We start from the raw sequence: 21,533 nt of genomic DNA on the forward strand, positions 1-21,533 counted from the left end.
TATATGCAATTGTTTAAGTATTATTAAATTTAGAAACTATGCTGTTTACTGATGAAATCTTTTTATAGACATCTCAGGAAAGCATTTGCATCAAGATAGTAAGATGACTTCCAGTATATCTGTTCAAAATGTAGGACTTACAAAACCATCTTCTGTTGAAGGTGAAGTTTTTATGAAATTTTTCATTAATAATAAATATTTTCATTTGTATAATGTAAAACAAATAACTAATATCTGTGTATAGATATATATTATAAACAAATATAATGTATGTAATATTTCAACATAATTCTGGACTACTCATTTTATTTTGTGACTAATCACTTATGATTCCCCTTCACTTAGTTTTATAAAATTATTTAATGCATTTTAGTTTCATTTAATGTGGCAGGCACAGAGATTCCGTGTAATGTACAGTGTCTCACAAAAGTGATGGGACACTTATGCTTTATGAAAGGAAACTGAAGTAAAATAAATTAAAGAAACAAGTAAAAATATTTTGTGGGTGTGTTTCATACTTAAATTTAGTAACAATTATTACATAACATACATTTTCTCAAAATATTAAAATAGTAATTTAATAAAAAATACAATTGTTTAGAACGGAGCAAAAAATGGCTCACATAAGTGATGGGACACTTACTTTTCCATCAAATATTTATCCAAAAATTTTACTTCTTAAAATGTTTTAATATTTTGTTGGATTTCCTTTTACTTTTAAAACGTGATTTAATCTTCTTGGTATGGATTCGACTAATTTTTTTGTGATTTCTGGAGTGATTTTACCCCATTCTTCTTGAAGCAATGATTTTGATTGTTGTTTTGAAGAAATGGTGTGTTTGCAAATTCTTGATTCCAATTCTTGCCAAATATTCTCTATGGGATTAAAGTCTGGAGATTGTGGTGGTGTTTTTATTATTTCAGGACAGTTATACAGCAGGCAGAGTCTCAAAGCAGTGTGCTTGGGATCATTGTCCTGGTAGAATTTAAAATCGTTATGAAGGATAAATTTTCGTGCTGAAGATTTCAAATTTTGATTTAAAATGTCAATATACTTGTACTGATCCATTATACTGTCAATAAAAACAAGATTACCAACTCCAGCGGACGACATACACCCCCATACCATAACTCCTCCTCCACCATGTTTTATTGTTGGCACCAAGTTCTGTTTGCAAAATTCTTTCCTGGGTTTTCTCTACACCAAGATTCTACCGTCAGAACCAAATATATTAAATTTACTCTCATCAGCAAATATAACTTCATTCTAGTAATCAAAGTTCTTATTTATGTTGGATTTTGCGAAAGCCAGTCTGAGTTTTCTATTCTTTTCACTTATGAAGAATTTTTTCTTGGCTGCTCTACCGTGATATCCAGCAGATCGAATTACTCTTCTAATAGTCTCAGGATTAACAATTACTCCGTATAATGCTTGTAAATCAGCAGCAACTTTAGGAGCACTCATTCTTGGATTTTTTTTAATATTTTGAACAATAATTCGCTTTATTCCATTGGATAGCTTTGATGGTCGGCCAGGTCTTCTTTTATCCTGAATCATATGATTCTTTTTATATCGTTTAATGATATTAAAAACTGTTGAATGACTGATGTTAACTGTTTCAGCAGTTTCTCTAATAGATTTTCCACGTTCAATATGCAAATTAATAACTAATTTTCGAATTTCAGGCAAAGTTTCTTTTCGTTTAGCATTCATGGCTGCACAGAGCTAAAAAACACAAAAATTCTAAAACAAACTGGAGAGAAAGACTGCAGACGATTTTATAAATTATTGCCAATTGCTTTTGAGTAAAAATAAAAACCCAAAAAAATATTTTTATTGTTGTACGTAGTAGTATCTAATGGTGTCCCATCACTTATGTGAGCCATTTTTTGCTCCGTTCTAAACAATTGTATTTTTATTAAATTACTATTTTAATATTTTGAGAAAATGTATGTTATGTAATAATTGTTACTAAATTTAAGTATGAAACACACCCACAGAAAATTTTTACATGCTTTTTTAATTTATTTTATTACAGTTTCTTTTTGTAAAGCACAAGTGTCCCATTACTTTTGTGAGACACTGTATGTTTAAAAAAATTTATGTAATACACTTTTCATTGCAGTTGTTCAGAGTTAAAGAACCAAAATACTACAAGCAATAAAATGTATTATTGTTTTATATCTTATATAAAAATTAGCACTGTTGATTTTTATATGTTAATTATGCATTTACTTTATCATTAGTATGTATAAATCACAATACCATTTTAAGCTATTAGTATAATTTTGATCTAACTAGTATTTTAAACATAGTCTTAGATTAAGTAAAATTTCAGTTTACCATTAACCTGTATATAATTATGGAAGTGCTGTAAAGTGCTTATTTGTTTTATTTTCTGATTTAATAATACAAGTCAAGGTTTTTCTAATAATTACCATCTATATATATATTGTTAAAATTTTATAATTTTTGAAAGCTGCTGAAAAATTAAAATATAATTATGTGTTTGTATTTATAATTGTATAAATTCAATAGAATTTGGGACGAATTAGCAAAACCTTTCCAGTAAATATTAAATTAAAAATAATGTAACTAATTTCGGTTTTGCTAAATAAAATACCTTCTCAGATTAAATAAAATGTTTTCAGAAGCAGTAAACATAGCCTTTGATAATATTTCTCCTGAAATAGTGGATAATACATTTCTGTTATTTCAACAAGTTATGCTGGAAGCAATGAAGAATGATGGCTCCAGGAACTTTGAGCTGATGCTTATAGAAAAAGTAAAGCTTCATGAACAAGGTAGCCATCCTACTTACAAGTATGAAGTAACAAAGTTATTGAAAGTGCCAGAAATTATCTCAACCCTCAAAACAAAAATTAGGAGTAATATTTTTAATATATTGTTTAAATGGTATTGTTCTGTTATCATAACCGGATTCAGAAATGTATGTATGCATGTGTGGATGGATGGATGTGTTTGTGTGTATATATGTGTGCATGCATGTCTGCGTGTGTGTACACACACATATATGCATATACATACACATGTGCATACATACATACACATGTGTATGTATGTGTATCTACCTCATTTATACATGTTTTAATGATGTCCCAATAACAGAACATTACCGTTGCATTTAATCTAGTATTTTGATGATAAAAGTTTCATTCTTTATTATTGGCTTTTGCTACTATTATTATGGAACAAGTTAAATTCATCAATTGCTACTGTTGTTATGGAACAACAGTAGCAACATTATACTGTCAATAAAAACAAGATTACCAACTCCAGCGGACGACATACACCCCCATACCATAACTCCTCCTCCACCATGTTTTATTGTTGGCACCAAGTTCTGTTTGCAAAATTCTTTCCTGGGTTTTCTCTACACCAAGATTCTACCGTCAGAACCAAATATATTAAATTTACTCTCATCAGCAAATATAACTTCATTCTAGTAATCAAAGTTCTTATTTATGTTGGATTTTGCGAAAGCCAGTCTGAGTTTTCTATTCTTTTCACTTATGAAGAATTTTTTCTTGGCTGCTCTACCGTGATATCCAGCAGATCGAATTACTCTTCTAATAGTCTCAGGATTAACAATTACTCCGTATAATGCTTGTAAATCAGCAGCAACTTTAGGAGCACTCATTCTTGGATTTTTTTTAATATTTTGAACAATAATTCGCTTTATTCCATTGGATAGCTTTGATGGTCGGCCAGGTCTTCTTTTATCCTGAATCATATGATTCTTTTTATATCGTTTAATGATATTAAAAACTGTTGAATGACTGATGTTAACTGTTTCAGCAGTTTCTCTAATAGATTTTCCACGTTCAATATGCAAATTAATAACTAATTTTCGAATTTCAGGCAAAGTTTCTTTTCGTTTAGCATTCATGGCTGCACAGAGCTAAAAAACACAAAAATTCTAAAACAAACTGGAGAGAAAGACTGCAGACGATTTTATAAATTATTGCCAATTGAATAATTGTTACTAAATTTAATACTGATACAAACTTCTGTAGGAATTATAAAACTGATTATTAATTCTACATTGATTCTAAATTTATCTGTTTGCACTTAATGCAACATCCTAATGTAATTTTCTTTCAGCTCTGAATATATGTAATGGGAAGATTAACCATTCTGGAGCATATGGATTACATCCTATGCAGGGAATAAAACAGCAGCATATGTTTGGTTCTTCGGCATCTTTAAGTCGTAACCAAGGCACGTATATTATCTCTTTTGTTTTATTTGTTTATTTTTGTTACTGTGGTAATTATTTTAATGTAATTTACTATATATATATTATTTCATAAGAAACTAACATAAAGTTAATTAAAATTAAATAATTCTCTTGCGCCATTGCTGCAAGGAATGAAATTAACAATAAGTCGTAACCAAGACACATACATTATTTCTTTTATTTTATTTATTTGTTTATTTTTGTTACTTTGGTAATTATTTTAATGCAATTTACTATATATATATAAATAAGATATTGTTTCATAAGAAACTAACATAAAGTTAAATAAAATTAACTTGCAAGGAATGAAATTAACAATATGTATAGAAAGAAATTTAGAACCAATTTTTCACAAAGATCTGTCTTTACTGATGATTTTTTAGCAGCTTAATGCGCAAAATACTAGGCATAATTATATTATGTTTTTTAAAAAATTGTTTTGTAATTATAAAGCCAAAAAATAAGTTTTAATAACAATTTAATAAATATTTTAATAGATTTTGCAGTAATTAGTAGATATTTAAAGTAAACACGTATTCTAATATATTAAGAGAAGTAAATATGTAATAAGATTAATAAATATTCAGTGGATCAGTGTCACACCTCAGCTGAAATTTGGTATGCGCAAAGTGTTTAAGTTGTTTTGGGGGAACTTAAAAAGAGAAAAAGTGCATATGAGTTTGGAGAACTGAAATAATTTCATACATGTAAGAAATTAGTTAACAAAAAATAAATGAAGATGTTAAAAAGGTTGGTTTTTGAAAGAACGTTATTAATTAGGAATGAAAAGAATACTCAGCTAACATAATACTTAATTAGTGATGAAAACATCAGATTAAAATTTTGTTGGTACAGTACAAAGTTCGTAATCCGAACTCGTCGGGACTTCAACGATTCCAGATTAGGGGATTTTCCGGATTATAGATCATCAATTTAAATCTGGTAAGATGGCATGCAGAAATTATACAATTAAAAATATGAAATCATAATTTATGAAATAAAGAGAATTATGAACTAAAGGGTATCAAAATTTACAAAAAGAAAATTAATATTTATTTGTTTACTTTATTAAACATTTCTTTCAATGTAAGTTATTTGAGTTACTTCGTTTTTTGTGCTAATACTTTCTCTTTAATTCTATAAACAGACATAATTTTTTGTTCAGTTACAAAGTTCCACTGTTCAAGTCCTGTAATTACTGTGTCGAGAATACCGACTAAGTTGTATATCGAAATTTTTTTTGTTTTCAATAATGTTCTCTGTTACTTTCTTCACTATCGGAAGTGCGCATGGGTAAAGGCTTTACTGACTTTACGCCCATGCGTAGCGGATGCATGCATCAAACGCACATGCATAAACACTTTACGCACATGCATTAGTTTGTAGCTTTGAGGTCCGGATTACAGATCATTCCGAATAATAGACATCCGAATTAGTTATATGCAATCATTGGCATTATTGTATGTATAAATGAGCTAAGGCATGCAGTTTAGTGTGAGAGATGCATTTGTCCCATGATACATCAGAGTGTTAATTGGCATATTGGTGGATAGTTTTATTTTTAGATCCCATCCTAGAAAGTGAAAAATTTTTTTAATGTGTTTAATAGATAGTTATTTAAGAATTCAATTTAATTAATATGTTAGTAGCAAATGGTAAACATGAAGATTTGCAGCAGAACAAAGCATAATAAAAATATTTTAGATAAATGATATTTGACAGATTGTTCACATTATTTGATAGAGTCCAAAAGAAATTCTGGTTACTTTTGATCAGTTGATGAATGAAAACTAGCACAGAGATGAATTATTTTCACCTTAAATACTTCTTAAAATCCGTGCTATGTAATAAAAATTCTCACTTTTAGAATAACGTCAATTATAAACAGTATATATATATATATAAATATACTTTCATTTAACACTCAAAAAGAGAGTTATTTTGAAGAAATTGTTTAATTTTACTTTAAACAACTAACATATCCAGATCTTTTTTATGTGAAATATCATTTCTTTTCAGATTTATGTTGCGGTAGTCTTCCAAATATTAATCGTGGGTATTACAGCCTTAGAAGAGAAAGGAAATCAAAGCATCCTAGTGATCAGAAATCACCATGTCCACTGCCAATATATCCTTCCCATCCAAAAGTGACAGCCAACGGATCAGTGAAGGAGGTATTAAAAGTGAATTTTATTAATATCTTATTCACATAATTTAATGAAGGGTAAGGGAGACTAAGGATTTATGATTGCTAAGCATATTTGTTTCCTGAAAGAAAGCTTATAAAAATCAAGTAAGTAACATTTTCAAATTTGGTAACACATTTAATGTTATATTTTTGGCCAAAAATAAGTAGTTTATAATAATTTGTAGCTGCTTTAACATGACAAGTGATTTTCTAAATGGCTAGGTTCCACTTTCTTAGAAGTAAATACATTACTTATGTAATTTTCTAGCATTTGCAACTTAAGAAATTTAATTGTAGTAATTTTATTTATGATTGATGTTTATTTATAAATGATTTTTGTTTAGAACAGATGGTAAGGTTATTTGATTGAATGTTCAGGTGCTTGTGCCTGTGCAGGGCCCTAATCCAATTAAGTAGTTGTACAATTTTCGATCAGTTGATAGCATGATAAGCAAAAATATATAGAGGGTGAGAGTTCATTGCATTTTGCAGAGAATTTGTACGATAAGCAGTAGTGAAGTAGCATTTCATGGAAGACGTCAGTAGATAGGAGTTGAAAATATCAATGTAAATAGTAATGAAGTCGGTAAAATAAATGAGCAACATCATCCGAAACCTTCCCTGAATCGACTCCATCTAGTAGCTTGCTGATAGCAATATGGTACAAGAAACAGTGATTTGTATATAAATGAAGTAGAGCACTGAGCTGGTGAAGAAATGTCCTATATGGCAGGTGGCTGGCAGGCAAATCAGGTAAGAAGTAAGAAGAGGCTAAGTTAGAGTAAGCTGTATCCATCAATGTTAGGATTATTTGATCCCACTGATTTAGGAATGCATAATCCAAGGAATCAAGTATGCCTATGATGAAACTCCATCTAATAAAGATGTAATTATTATTATTATTACAAATTGCTGCAAATTTTTATATGAAATAAAATTATGTAATATTATTTATATAATAATACATTATTATAATAATAGATTTAAATCTGTGTAATACATATAAAATATAACTGATATAATTTTAATAGAAACTTTAAATACTTTTTTTTTTAATCTGTGCAGATTTTTATGTTGTTGTCAAGTTCTCAATAAAAAGAGATCATGTTTTGTTATACAAATCAAAGGGAACAGAAAGTTAGAGCTTTTACACATGAAATTAATATTTTGATGAGAAAAATAATAATAGTGCCCTCTGTCAATTCATGTAGGCATGTATTTGCTGAAAAATAATGCTTAACCCATTAACCGCCGAAACTACAAGGAATGTTTCTTTTCTCATGAAAATAATAACAAATATTAAATTAAGCAATTATAACATAAATTTACAGTGAAAATTAAAAAAAATGCTCTTACCTGTGGAAAACGCGAGTGTTGCGTTCGCGCAACGTCAGCGGAATAAGACTACGGATGTTTAGTGAGTAGGATTGTACTCGTGTGATGTTTCTTTTGAGTGGCGCGCAGGATTACAACGAAGTCTTTTGTTATCAACGGATTTTACGATAAAATGTCTACCATCTCCATGCAATGGTTTTTGAATGCTGAATGTACTAGGTCTTCCTGTCGCTGATCTATTTCTGACTGATTCTACACTCTCAATAGGAGTTTGCAAAAGGAATAATGCATTCTCACGTCTGAAATCTAAAAGAGACTTTATATTTCCAGTAGTAAAAAGTGGTGATATTTATAAGTTTAGATACGGTCTCACTTCATATAATTTATCAGTATTGTCAAATGCAAATTCTGCTTCATATTTCTGTACTGCAAACATGATGTTGATTCTCGTACAACAGGAACAGAAATGTGCCTATCAAAAGACCAATACATTTTTTCTTGAGGTAAAGAATGCTATCCTGTAAGCAATAATATTCCAATAAATCTTCTCATATAGGCTTCAGATGCAATAAATTCTGTGTGCTTTTTCAATTCAGTGATTCAATAGAATGATTCTTTATGATTACTAAAATATAATAATTTATTACAGTGATTCTATGCATTTACTAAGTACAATGATTAATCATATCAAACCAGTTAACACAATGATACTATAAAACAATACAATTACTCTTATTTAATATGATTACTCTATTTAGTAACAGTACTATTCTGCCATCAATTATACTAGTTAGGTAAACATTAAAAGTAATAACCTTATCATCTATACGATCATCAATATGATTACTCTATTACGATGTTTCAAAACTATGATACAATGAATTAATACTATACACAATTACTCTGATACAAAACGATTACTTTACTAAAATAATTATTCAGTTTAAATGTAAATTTTATAGTACAAGGAAGCAAAGTCATCTCTCAATGATTTTATGCAGTTACTCAAATAAATAATAATAAAACCATACATGTTATTAGTCATATTAGCCAAGTCAATATCAAAACATTAAGTATATCATATTGTACCTATTATAGTATTAATTTTGAAATAGCAGAACAGCTACCTGACATATCCGCTCCACAGCCAAAGGAAAGTAAAGCCAAAGGGAGTCCATATTACTGGATGTACTGTACATTATGTATAGTACAGTATGTTATTTACAGTACATTAGAACAGTTTTAGATACATTTGGAATAGCAAGAGAGTGATTTTCTGACTCTGACATGTCCGCTCCAAAGCCAGAGGATTGTTTAAAGCCAAGGGAGTCCACATAACGGGATAATTCTTAGTTTTTATTTGCATTAGTTTTAGCACAGGTCAAGATAGTTTATTTTATGATATACTTTAGAGATATATATAAAATTAGATTTGACACAGGTCAGTACCGAGGTAAGTTTATAAACAATTTTGTTAATCTTCCGTACTGTTTGCTTGTTATTAATCATGAAACTGCTAAATGCTTGCTCATTCGTTGACGGGATCGGCAGGTGCAAATCAGTTGTTAGTGGGCAGTTAGCTACATAATGTTCGGGTGTGCCCAACTCACCGCAAATGCACTGTGCCGTATTTGTAATGCCAAACCTTTCAAAATATACAGGAAAAGGACTATGTCCCGTTATATACCATACAAGTTGAGCATGTATTATGAGGCGATCATAAGTTACTGTGGGGATATGATAATAAACACTACGTCCTGTGTCGTTTGAGTTCCACTATTCCTGCCATAGGGATTTGATTTTTTGCGTAAGATTTTTCTTTAGCCAAGATATTGGCCAGGGTATCTTAATTTGTTCAGCATTTATGTTCTGTGCTGCTTCTTTGGCTAGCTGATCCGCCAGCTCGTTTCCTGTTTGGCCAGCATGGGCCTTTATCCATTGCAGCTTTACGTTTAAATGACTGTTGTCATGTAATTTCGACTGGATGTCCACTATGAGCGGGGAATAGTGCACTGGATTTAAAAGTTCATTCAGAGACGATAAACTATCTTGTCAGTATGAAGCTTCCATTATGTTGCTGCTGTATATGATGTGGTTTAGTGCCCGGTCAATTGCTAACACCTCACTCTGGAACACATTATTATTGGTGTCCAGGTGACCTTTCCAAAGTGTTAGTGTATCCAGGTTTTGCAGGGCTATGTAGGCAAAGCCTGTGTTATCATCTATTTGGGAGCCATCTGTATAATACACTAAATCAGCATTCATTATGTTGGTATTTTGCTTGATATTAATGTTCAACCCTTTTCCCTGTTTCGCTGGATGATCACATAGCCGGATCAACTTCTTCTCATATTCCTCTGGGAAATAATTATCCTCATGGAGGGTTGCTGGTTGGCCTAATTGGGTGACTGTTTGATAACTTGCTTCTTTTTTCACACTAAGATGCAGCGGTGGCAGACCCCTGCATTCCAATAAAAATACATAGTATTAACATTACAATAGCTAATACGATATCTTCATTTGTGCTTCCCTGTAACTTTTATGTCATTCATTCTCGTTGCTGTCTACTGCTACTCCCTATGCCTTAAATTATTTAATGCTGCTGGAACTGCTATCTGAGGCTTCTGCTACAGCTTACAAGCTATCTTCGTAGTCTGCATCATCGTGAAATCCATCTTCATACTTGTAATGATTTTCAGAACCATCAAGAGCATTAGATATATCCATTTTCTTGAAGCTCTTCATTATTATTGCTTTATCAGTCAGAATCTGTGCTCCCAAAATCCACAAGCAAATCAGTTCAGTGGATGATCTCTGAATTTTGCGAGTTCTAGTAAAACAGTGCTATCTTGTTGATGTCCACTCATTATAAAACTTTTGGAGATGGTCTTTGAATGGTTTATTCACTGATACATTCAAGGCTGCAGAATTCATGTAAGCCTTCTAGAATAATGACAGGAACAGAGTCATGAGATGCCTGTGGAAACTGTCGAAAACTAATAATGACTTCTTATTGTAGAAGATGGTTCCATACAGTTTTGAACCACTCTTTTATCAAGTCGAATGATCCAACCTTTGATTATATCTTTTAGGTTAGATTAATCCAATGAATTAATCCAGCCTTTCTTATTTACCCTAACTATGATACCACGGAGGTTTTGTTTCAGCATTGTCTGATGATTTTTTAGAACCATCATAAGCCTTAGATATTCCTGTGTGGGGTAATTTTTTTTTCCTTTAAGCTTTTTACTATTATTTCTTCATCAGTCAGAGCCCAAGCATCCAAAATCTGTGAGCAAATCAATTGCAAGACAAAAACTATTATATAAGTGAATCTATTTAAAAATTTTTAGAGAAGCTTGCTTTCTAAATGACTTGAGGAAGATTAAAAAATATGTGAAAATAATGAGGGAGGCAAAAAATATCTGGTCCAGAAAATTTTGTCCTTGCATTGATATTTGAGTAGATTAGTGCAGGCCTGAACGCATCTGTCCTTATCCGCTTGAGTCAGCTGATGCAGCACTCAGCAGTTGAACTTGTACATCAAGTTTATGCAATGCATAGCGTGATTAATGGACATGGTACTAACGTCTAACTCCTTAGCAAGCTTGTCCTTGTTTTTTAACTTTCGGTACCAAGCCTTCACAGTGTCATATGATATAACATTAGTACCTAAAGCTGTACACATGATTTGATGACCCTCTGTAGCTGACGTTTTGCAACAAAACTGGAAGTAAATGATGATTCTAATTTAGTAGTGTGATAGTTCCATTTCAGACACCTTGCTATTCATGATAACGATATTTTATACAAATTTCACAAAACGGTCTAAAAAACATAAAATCTAAACTCTAAAGCAAGTCTCTTTCAAATGCCAAAAATCTTTTGACAAAATTTGATTAAACATGCCAACATGAACTGTTTGTGCAGACAATATTTGTTTGTGGTGGCGGGAAACTTTTGTTTAAACCTGATAATTAGAAATTGGTGTTATCAACTGAATGAGTACTTTCAAGCCATTTTCAAACTGAACTAAATTTATAAAATTGTAAGATCTGATTCAAATAATATAACATTTTAACACTATTTATTATTATTGGTAATACCAATAATCATATTCTATGTGTTAAAATGAAGGACCTTACCCCCAAATACTGATGAAGTGGATCCCTCACTTCATAAATCTGCTTGCAACTATGAACATGTAAGTCTTTCTTATTATTAATTAGTCCTTTGGAATGCAGGGCTCCATGAAATTGCATAAATTTCTCTTTCTTCATGAACCTGTCAATACATGTTTGAATTCCGACACACACTAAATATATAACTGCATACACACTAAATATATAAGTACCTGAAGTGCATTAAAAGAATATCGTACTTGTGCATTCTTGATGTAACTGCAAATATAGACTGTGGTTGTAAGAAATGTAGACAATAGGTTGTAACTAACATCTTGTGTCTTTTCTTGGAATAAAAAATTAGACAATAGGTTGTAACTAACATCTTGTATCTTTTCTTGGAATAAAAAAATAATCTTGCATCAATAAAACATGGGCCAATATGTATGAAGAGTCAGTGGACATGATTTTATGTAATTCTTGTAAAGATGTATAATTTAAATGCTTATGTGAATGTTCAAGTGCTGGTTCAAAAACTATGTAGGAAACCAAAATTTTCAATCATGAATGCTTTCCACATATTCTTAGCATACACTAACAAGCAGTAATGCACATATTGGGAAACTACATATTATACCTACTGTAGAACTGTTAACTCACCACTGTCACTCAAACTTCATGCAATTACAAGAGACCTTAAAAGCATTACATTTGAAAGTGCCTAGCATGTATCTCTCAAGAAGAAAATCAAATCAAAAATTTGAAATAATCAGTATATTATGTGACTTTGTCAAACTGGAAATAAATTTTGTCACTTGGATAACATACTGGCATGCAGATGAAAGATTTGAGATTTTAAATGTGCACAATTCTTTCTTCAGGTGTCCTTTCCATTTGGAGGTAAAATAATCATAACAATTATTTTAAAGAAATGTATAAAATGTTATATTACAATTTAAACTTTTTTCAGAAAAGGATTAAAAGGTTATATTAAGTTAAAATTCAAAGGAAGGAAAATATATTGTTAACTTTCTTAAACATTCATCCATAATTTACTAAGCCTTGAGAAAAATCAATCATATATTAATTTTTTGAGTATTTAGATATTAATATATTAAAGAATAAATCTTGATGGCATTTTCTGATAAGGAAATTTCAGATTTGGTGCAATAAAATGGTTGTAAAATTAATTTAAATTTTACGAAAGCTAGCATTTTAAAGAAAGAAGAGAAATATTATAGAAAGTTAATTTCATTTTTTGAATTACTCCATTCAAATATTTTTATAAGGAAAAAATGTTGCACAAAATAAAATAAAAGGAAAAACTCTGTAGATGAGAACTGTGGATTCATCTGCTGGACCTCTGACTTGTCACTGAACCATTTAGAAGTTTTGTAAACTTAGAACTGGGGATATTTTATTTGCTGCAGGTAACTTACTTGAGGCCATAAGAGACCTTGTTAAATTGATTAATTCAAATAATATGTACATTACATGAAATTTTAAACTTGATTTTCTAGTTTATTTTTTAAATGTACATACTAGGTATTTCTTGTTACATTGATTTTAAAGTTTCCTACAACTGCACAGAAATTGGCTGAGATCAGTGAGATCCAAGGCAACTTTGTTTCACCAAGAGTAGATCATAGTTTTATCCTTAATATGAAACATATGAGTGGATTGCAACAAGAGAAAGGCTAAATAATAATGATTATTGAGTTTAGGATGCAGATTTTATATCACACCAAAGTAAATTTTTAAATATTTGCAGTTCGTATTAGTAACTAATGGAGAACTTGAGCATGACCTAAACATGCACAGTTTTAAAGGAAGTTTTAACATTAATTTAGTAACACTTTCCTATGTTAGACATAAGTTCTGAGATTATTAACATGCATTTTTACTTTCTCTTTTTCAGTTACCTATTGAATCTCAAGCTAAAATGACATCTCCACCTTATGCTTATCGAGAATCTCGAACTTTACCGTCATCGTATCGAGTCAATTCGAGAAGTAAGTCATCTTCTCGAAGAGATTTGAATCTCACTCCTTCACCTCGCCGTGAATCTGCACCTTTCTTCCCCAGTTATAAAAGCAATCCTGTTTCAGACACAAATCGAAGAGATTCAGCACCATGTAATCCTCGTAGATTTTTATCACCAGTATCATCTCCAACACTATACCAAAGATGCAGCGCATCCTCACCAGTATTACAAAGTCCCACCAAAGCACACAACAATTCATTTCAAACCAAGAAGACTCCACCTAGTGCAGAATACCACCGAAATGCTTCACATTCCCCATCTAGACGATTACCTTTAAATCCAGTTCATAATCAATCACCAAAGCGAGGCAACAGTCCAGCTTCACCTCGCAATGGGGACTTCCGAAGCTTGAAATTGCCATCTAAAATACCTAATCCAGCCTCAAGGTAAGTTGTATGTTATATAATAATGATATTAACGCTAATTTAAATTCTGTAAATTTTTAGATTTTGCATACAAGCGGCCCTCGATTTTAGCACATAACTGGTTGCTGAAAATGTGTACAAATTTTTAATGTTTGAAAGTAGAGGATGTTTAAAAAAAATTTTAAATGTATTTTAAAATGCTTATATATCAGCAATATTATTTACTTATCAACATAAATAATTAAATTAACAAGGTGTATTTAAGCACTTTTAGGTGTTTTCTTTATAAGCATGTCAAAAGGTAATTAAACACCAACTTTTTACTTGTACGATGTAAAGGTAATATTATAATCACAAAAAATTTAGGGTATCATATTTCATTGAAAAAATCAATTTGAGTGCTTTTAAATCCATTTGAATGACATTTTTGTGTAACATCTGTACATAAGGACAGATTAAAATACTTTTTTTTTTTTTTTTTTTTTTTTTTTTTTTTTTTTCCCAGAATGAATTGTAAAATAGATTTAAAATGGATTCAGAGGAGATTTTTTTTTCCACAAAAAAATAGGTCTGTACATACATACGTCTGTATCTTGCATAACTCAAAAACAAGTAGACTCAGAACGTTGAAATTTTGTATATTAACATGTAACACTTTAACATGTAGTTGTGCATCTCTCTGTTTTGTTACAATCGGAACATATGTACCACTGAAACATGTACATATATATATATATATATATATTGATTGAATTATGTTGTTCTTATGTTCCAGTTAAGGTTTTTATGTCTTTAGTTAATCTGCATGCAACAGTTTAAAAGTTGTTTAAGTATTGATAACCCTAATGTGACTGCTATTTGTTTACATTTAAAAGTCTTCGTAGATAGTGAATTAAGTCAGTTTGTGCACCAACTTCAGTGTCTTTTTTTCCGAGTTAGACCAAAAGTAAACTTTAAATTTTATGCATAAAAAAAGTCTGTCTTCCTGCCCACTGGTCAAATCGCTTGCTTTTGCATAGAAACTCTAATTGTTTAATTATTTATTTTTGCTGTTTTTAACTGTATTTCATGTTTTTCTGCATTTTACAATTTTCAATGAAGATGTAGGTTTTATGTATGTTTGTCTTGTCACAAAGTGAGAATTGAATTAATGGAATGAGAAACCTATCTGTAAGGAAATTCGAGGAAGTAAGTTTAAATGAAGTGCAGCAAAAAATGTGTATAATATAGGCCATAAAATGAAGTCATGTGGTGTCCACATCAGATATTTTTTTTCTTTCCTTGATAAAGAGTTGAATAACATGATGTGTCTCTTCAGTCGACCTGTGTACTTGACTGTGTACATTCTCCATTGAGATAGCATTCTTCCATGATAATCAAAAATTTGCATGCATGAAGGCTTCATTCATATTTTTTATTGACAAAGTTTTGATGAATTTATCAGCTTCTTTCCCTCACTATCATTTAACTCTTGTTGCTTTATTCATTTAACTTGCTTTATTTGGAAGAGGTTACTGAGTGACATTCAGTTAACATTTTCATTGTAGATGTCCAAGTTTAGTTCAGTCATTAAGCTAATTTCATTTGCGTTTCAGGTGTTCCTTCAGAATTTATAAAATTGTTCATCATTGGTGGGCATAATTGCTTTCATTGTTGTCTTTGATTTCAGCCCACAAATCTCCAGTATTGTTTAGGGTGTTCCATATATTATAGTTCTTCCAAAATCTCTTAATGTAAGCTCACCTTTCCTGCCAGTTAGTTGCCTTGATCTGATTTATTATTGTTCGTATATAATATCATTTAAATTGTTTGATCCATGGGCAGTATGGGCAAGTAGTAAGAAACACTGATTATGGATATAAATTTTTAAGAAATTTTCTGTCTTCTGGAGCACTGTCTAAGATTAATAATGTTTTAAATTGTAAATTTTTATCTTTACAATATTGCTTAAATGCCAATATGAATAAAACATGAACCAATCTTTAAATATTAATGCAATAACTCAGGCTTTTTTATTTTATTTCAAAATGAGTGGAAGCAATTCTCTATCATTTCCTTTAAATGTTCTGGCATATTCTGCATTCTAAACTAACACTGGCTTCAATTTTAAATCACCAGCTGAGTTTCCACCAAAAAACAATATCAATTAGCTTTTAGAATGCTTATGTCCAGGAGAACAGACTGTTCCTTTGATAGATATGTATGATTATCTCCTCCCCTCCCCCTCGTCTTCATTGAGTATTTAGCTAGGAGAATATCCTCCATCTACAATAATTCTGGGCAATGAGGAAATAAATTCTTTGCAGCATCTCTATCTGCGTTAGCTAATTCTCTAGTAAGTTTAATATTATGTAACTAGTACTTCATTTTAAATTTGTCGAACCAGCCACTACTTGCTTGAAATACCATGTTGGAATCATCTCTTAATCTAATCTTTCAATCTTCATGCAAACTAAGAGCCTTAGCTTAAAAAATTAAAAAACTCAGAATGACATTGTTTTGATTTTGACCATCAGTCCATGATGACAAAGTTCTTTCCATTCCATCCATTACTATGGTCTTTTGAAAACATTTTTTGATATATTTGTACAATTTTAAATGTATTCCTTAATTTTATTCTTGTTTTTCAAAATGGAATGTATCATAGACCTGTTTATGTCATACAAATGGGCAATTGAAGGAAAAGATTGACCGCTTTCAGAATGTTTCAATATTTCCATCTTTATCTCGATTCTATGAAGTTTATGAGAGCTTAACTACGGTTTGTTTATATATATTCATTTCTCACTCATAAATTTGTAATGGTAAAATATTTAAATGTAGATAAATAAATTGGTAAAACATACAATGCATCGATGCATGCTCTAATGTAAGACGGAATTTGTCTAATACACTGTTTACATTTGACCCCACCACCACAGCTTGGGAATCCTAAAGATATCACTATGATTCTGAAAAGTCGACTACTCTAGGAGGCTCTGTAGGAGCAGCTGTATAAAAACAAATAATTTTTGCAGTATTGACAAAAAAAATTTTCAAGTGTGCAAAAATCGAGGGCTGCTTGTACATTCATTCTAAAGGAAGACTGTTCTTTAAAAGTGATTAACTAAAAATTCATTACATTTATATGACAAATTAATAGTAATATATCCTATAGCTTCTCAGTAATTTAAATTTGTTAATTTTTGTTAATATTTGTTTTAAATTATCATGGATTTCAGTTTTCATTCATGACCTTAGAATTAAAATGAAATAGTGTAAAAAATTTATAAAAATATTATATCATTAAAAAATTCACAACCTTGCCTGAAAGAAATATAAATTCATAACTACTGTAACTATTCCATCTTTTAAAGCAAATATATATATGTAAGATTAACCTCAATAAGAACATAGTAGAGCACGACTTAAACATAACTAAGTACTTTATTTTACTATTATGAAATAAAATGAATGAAAAGATGAATTAAGGTGAAAGTGAATAAGCTGGTAACCTCACAATTAAAGTAAGTCCAAACAGAATTCATGTAACGATGATCATTCTCATACACTATCAGTTTCTAACAGTTCTACAGGCACGTAGGCTCATGCCATGAGAGAATACGTCTATTCTCATTCACCCACGGCTAACTATAGACGAATATCGTCCATTTGGACCACAAGGAACTTGATCATCGAAGGAAATCATCTATTTCTGCCAACTCTTGGAGGATACGCAAGCCGTCTGCTTGCCTCCATTCCTTTCCACGTCTGGAAGCTATCTGGGCGTTGTCTTGATTGCTCCACGCTGTGCTAAGCTGTGATGACGTCGTGCCTTGCTGGGTAGAAGTTGAAGTAGAGGGAGTGGAAGAATATGCCCTCACATATATATGCTTTCTGTAAAAATCTTTGCTTTATTGTAATGGGACAAACTGATTTTGTGATTGGCTTGTACAAGTTGCTTTTATGTCAAGCAAATATGCTATGTATTAACATTTCCATAAAGCAGAGAATTGTAACAAACAGTACCACATATATCTCATCACAATAAAAAATATTCTTATGAGAAATTTTGGATATTAAGCCAGATTTGTAAAATTATAACCAGTGATGTGATCTCATGAACAAGCAATAATAATAATAATAATAATAATGGTAATCACAGTTACATGGACTTAAATTGAAACAGTTTAAAAAGAAACATGTAATATTACAAAAGCTTTAGCATTGAAATTTAAAAGTCCCCCCCCCAGTGTTTCTAAAAAATTGTTTTTTATGCATTTTGAAAGTACTGAACATAAATCTTTGTCAATCAGAAAGAACTTTTCCTCCCCCCCCCCAAAGAACAAAATTATTATATGCCATTTTGCTAGAAATAGTCACAGTCACTTAAATGGATTAAATAAATAATAATAATAATAAGATACAGCTTTAGAAGTGTCATTTATTGAAAAAAAATAAAAAAGAATTAAGAAATTATGATATAAACAGGACTGGAAAAACTGATAAATTTTGATAAATGACGCTTTAAGGAAATTTTATTTGTTAACTGGAAGTTTTTTGTTAAACTTGGATAAAAGGAATGGCTAAGAATATTTGTGTTCCTTAATGCAAAACTTTCTTTTATGTGATAAATGTAACTTAAACCATATTGGCAAGAAAAATTATAAAACTTGAAAACAGAACATGTCTAGTGCAATACTGTAACAGAATGGAAAATACAAATAGATAAATGACTTGGTATAACTTATAGTATGTGCTTCAAAACTAAATTAATAAAAAAATTTAAACATTAAAAAGGAATGTGAAGGACAGGACTTCTTGCAGCAAATGTTTAATAAGAGCAGTTTATAATTTTATGAATGTCATTGCACCTATCATACATTCTTCTATAATCATTGCATGTACCATCATATATTCTGTTATAATCATTTCAATTTCCAATTGCATATTATAATTCATTTTCTTCAGATCTGGAATACCAGTGCCTTCAATGCCTTATATATCCAGGGCTAATGCTGATGATGACAGTTGGAGTGACGACTGTTTCTGATGAAATTTACTATACTTGTGCATTTTATGATTTGTTTGTGTGCCATGTTTTTAGTCAGTGCCATCTGTGCATTTTCCCGTGTGCCTATGATCAAGGTTGCCAAAGGTTTTTAATTGATTAAATTTGTGATAATTTGAGTTGTATAATGTAACTTAAAATCTGTTGATGTGAAGGAATTGAGTAAATTCTTTGCATGTATTTTACTATTATGAACACTACTAAATTTTGAAAATGTAAGTTGTTATTAAAACTTTTATACAAAGCCTGTTTAAAAATTAATAATGATTTTTACGATATTTTATCTTAAACTTTTGGCAGCATTTGTTAACTTTTTTATGTTGAATAAAACTGTCTTTATACACAGTGTATTTCAAAATTTAGTATAAAAGTTTATCTGTATCATCTACATGTTAGTCATTTCAAATGCAAGGTTACAAAATAAGATGGAAGTGCATATTTTTTATAAGAAGCTCAAGTAAATGAAATGGAATTAAAGCATATCATTAAAATGCAAATTATTAATTTGATATGATACAATGAAAGTTTCTCAATAATAATAGTTTTAATAAAAGTTTCTGAAGAATATTTAAAAAAATTAAATTAAGTAAAATGGAGCATCCAAATAAATCTGAAAGTTTGTTCATACTATTGATTTATCAATTAGAAATTCCCCCAACTAATTTCTCAAAATGTTAATGGGTTTGTTTTTAAAATATTCAAACTAAATATGTGTACAACTGTTTTGAATGTTATCATAAAATATTGTTATAAAAAGTTTACCTTTAAAAGCTTTCTTTAGATTGATTTCTTCTATTACCACCCTCTTCCTTTTTTTACAACTTTTCTGTCCATGGGAACTTTTTTATTATTTAGTGTTAATGTTTCTTACAAATTCTTGTAGCAGTTGAACTGAATATGACAGAATTTTTGTTGGTATGCCATAGAATAGCCCAAAAAAAAAAAAAAAAAACTTCCAAATGAAGACTTTTAATTGTTAATGCAATCTGCTAGATTTTAGCAGTTTCTCAAAATATTTGATTTTTTTGGTGTTGTGCAGCTGCTAGCAATGATGGATTTTTGAATCAAAAAATTTTAATCATTGCTAGTAACTTCATAATTTTATGATAAGATTGGATTTCTGAATTAAATAGGAATTTTAATGAATTGAATGTAATCTTATATCATTAATTAAGACCAGGACCTTAAAAAGAGATGTCACATATGTTTCATTGCTGTAGTATTAGGAACAATTTTTCTATACTCGGAGTAAAAACAGAATTTCTGCTGAAATTTAATACTTAAACTACATTTTTTACTATAGTGTAAAGTTTAAACAGGAAAAGACAATTATAAAATTATGAAAAAAATATATTTTGAATAAAAAAAATTTACATTTTGATATGAAAATATTTTGAGCAGAACTAATAAGGATAAAAGGGGGCCAAGAAACAAAATCTGTCCCAGTCCTCTGAGCTGCAAATCAATGCACATAAACATTAAGCTACCATATACAAATATTTAGTGGCCAAATCAAAATAAAAAAAAATCAACAAAAGGAAAATTCTCCGAGGTAGAGAAACACACGACATGATATGGCAAATTTACCAAAGTGAATTTGGTGCCAAAGAGTGCTATATAACTTTTCGGAGTCTTAAATCAGAATCAATGTGAATATCTGAGTAAGATATATGAAGTGTTCGAATCAGTGTTTTAAAACATCCTTATAATTCTGTGAACAGATGTGGAAGAATATTCAGGAAAAACATAATTACAGCTGTAGCTTTCAGAACTTAACACTTCAGATATTTGTAAATCACTACAATACAAAGAGGTGTTATTAAATTCAAGCAAATAATAGTTTAAATTTTCTGTAATCTGAAGCAGGCACATTTCCAAAATCCAAAATTTTTTTAAGAAAAGTGTTTTCTGATAAATTTAGAAGTGTTTGTGTTGAGCTCTAGATACTTGCACAAGATAAATTCCAAAAATGTTATTCAGTTACTCTCCAAATGCAATAGCTGCTTTATTTATAGTCATATAAACCTGCATTCAAACCTGTCTTTAAAATTAACAGTTGAACTCTAAATTTAATTATTAGAACAATGGTAATCAAAACAAAAGTGAAATATGCCAAAGTGAAACACAAAATTAGGTAAAGCAACAACATTGTGTCTGGCTTAGATTTT

General features: G+C 30.2%; 1 protein-coding gene across 3 annotated transcripts in view; it reads left to right on the forward strand.

Annotated features, from left to right (window-relative positions):
- LOC118191166 (uncharacterized) overlaps window positions 1-19,713 on the forward strand; it is a 35,864-nt gene extending 16,151 nt beyond the window's left edge. For 2 of the 3 annotated variants that reach the window (XM_035361970.2, XM_085813056.1), the window contains exons 6-11: window positions 69-161; window positions 2,695-2,805; window positions 4,127-4,243; window positions 6,282-6,436; window positions 13,825-14,336; window positions 19,266-19,713. In XM_035361970.2, coding sequence (XP_035217861.1) covers window positions 69-161; window positions 2,695-2,805; window positions 4,127-4,243; window positions 6,282-6,436; window positions 13,825-14,336; window positions 19,266-19,347 — 1,070 coding nt within the window. In that variant the 3' untranslated portion in view covers window positions 19,348-19,713. The remainder of the gene's footprint in view (window positions 1-68; window positions 162-2,694; window positions 2,806-4,126; window positions 4,244-6,281; window positions 6,437-13,824; window positions 14,337-19,265) is intronic. The other variant, XM_035361971.2, reaches the window with a different exon arrangement.
- The last annotated feature ends 1,820 nt before the right edge of the window (window positions 19,714-21,533 follow it).

The sequence above is a fragment of the Stegodyphus dumicola genome, chromosome 3, assembly GCF_044657685.1.
Source record: "Stegodyphus dumicola isolate Sdum_Otavi_A_Nest chromosome 3, ASM4465768v1".
Taxonomy (NCBI): Eukaryota; Metazoa; Arthropoda; class Arachnida; order Araneae; family Eresidae; genus Stegodyphus; species Stegodyphus dumicola.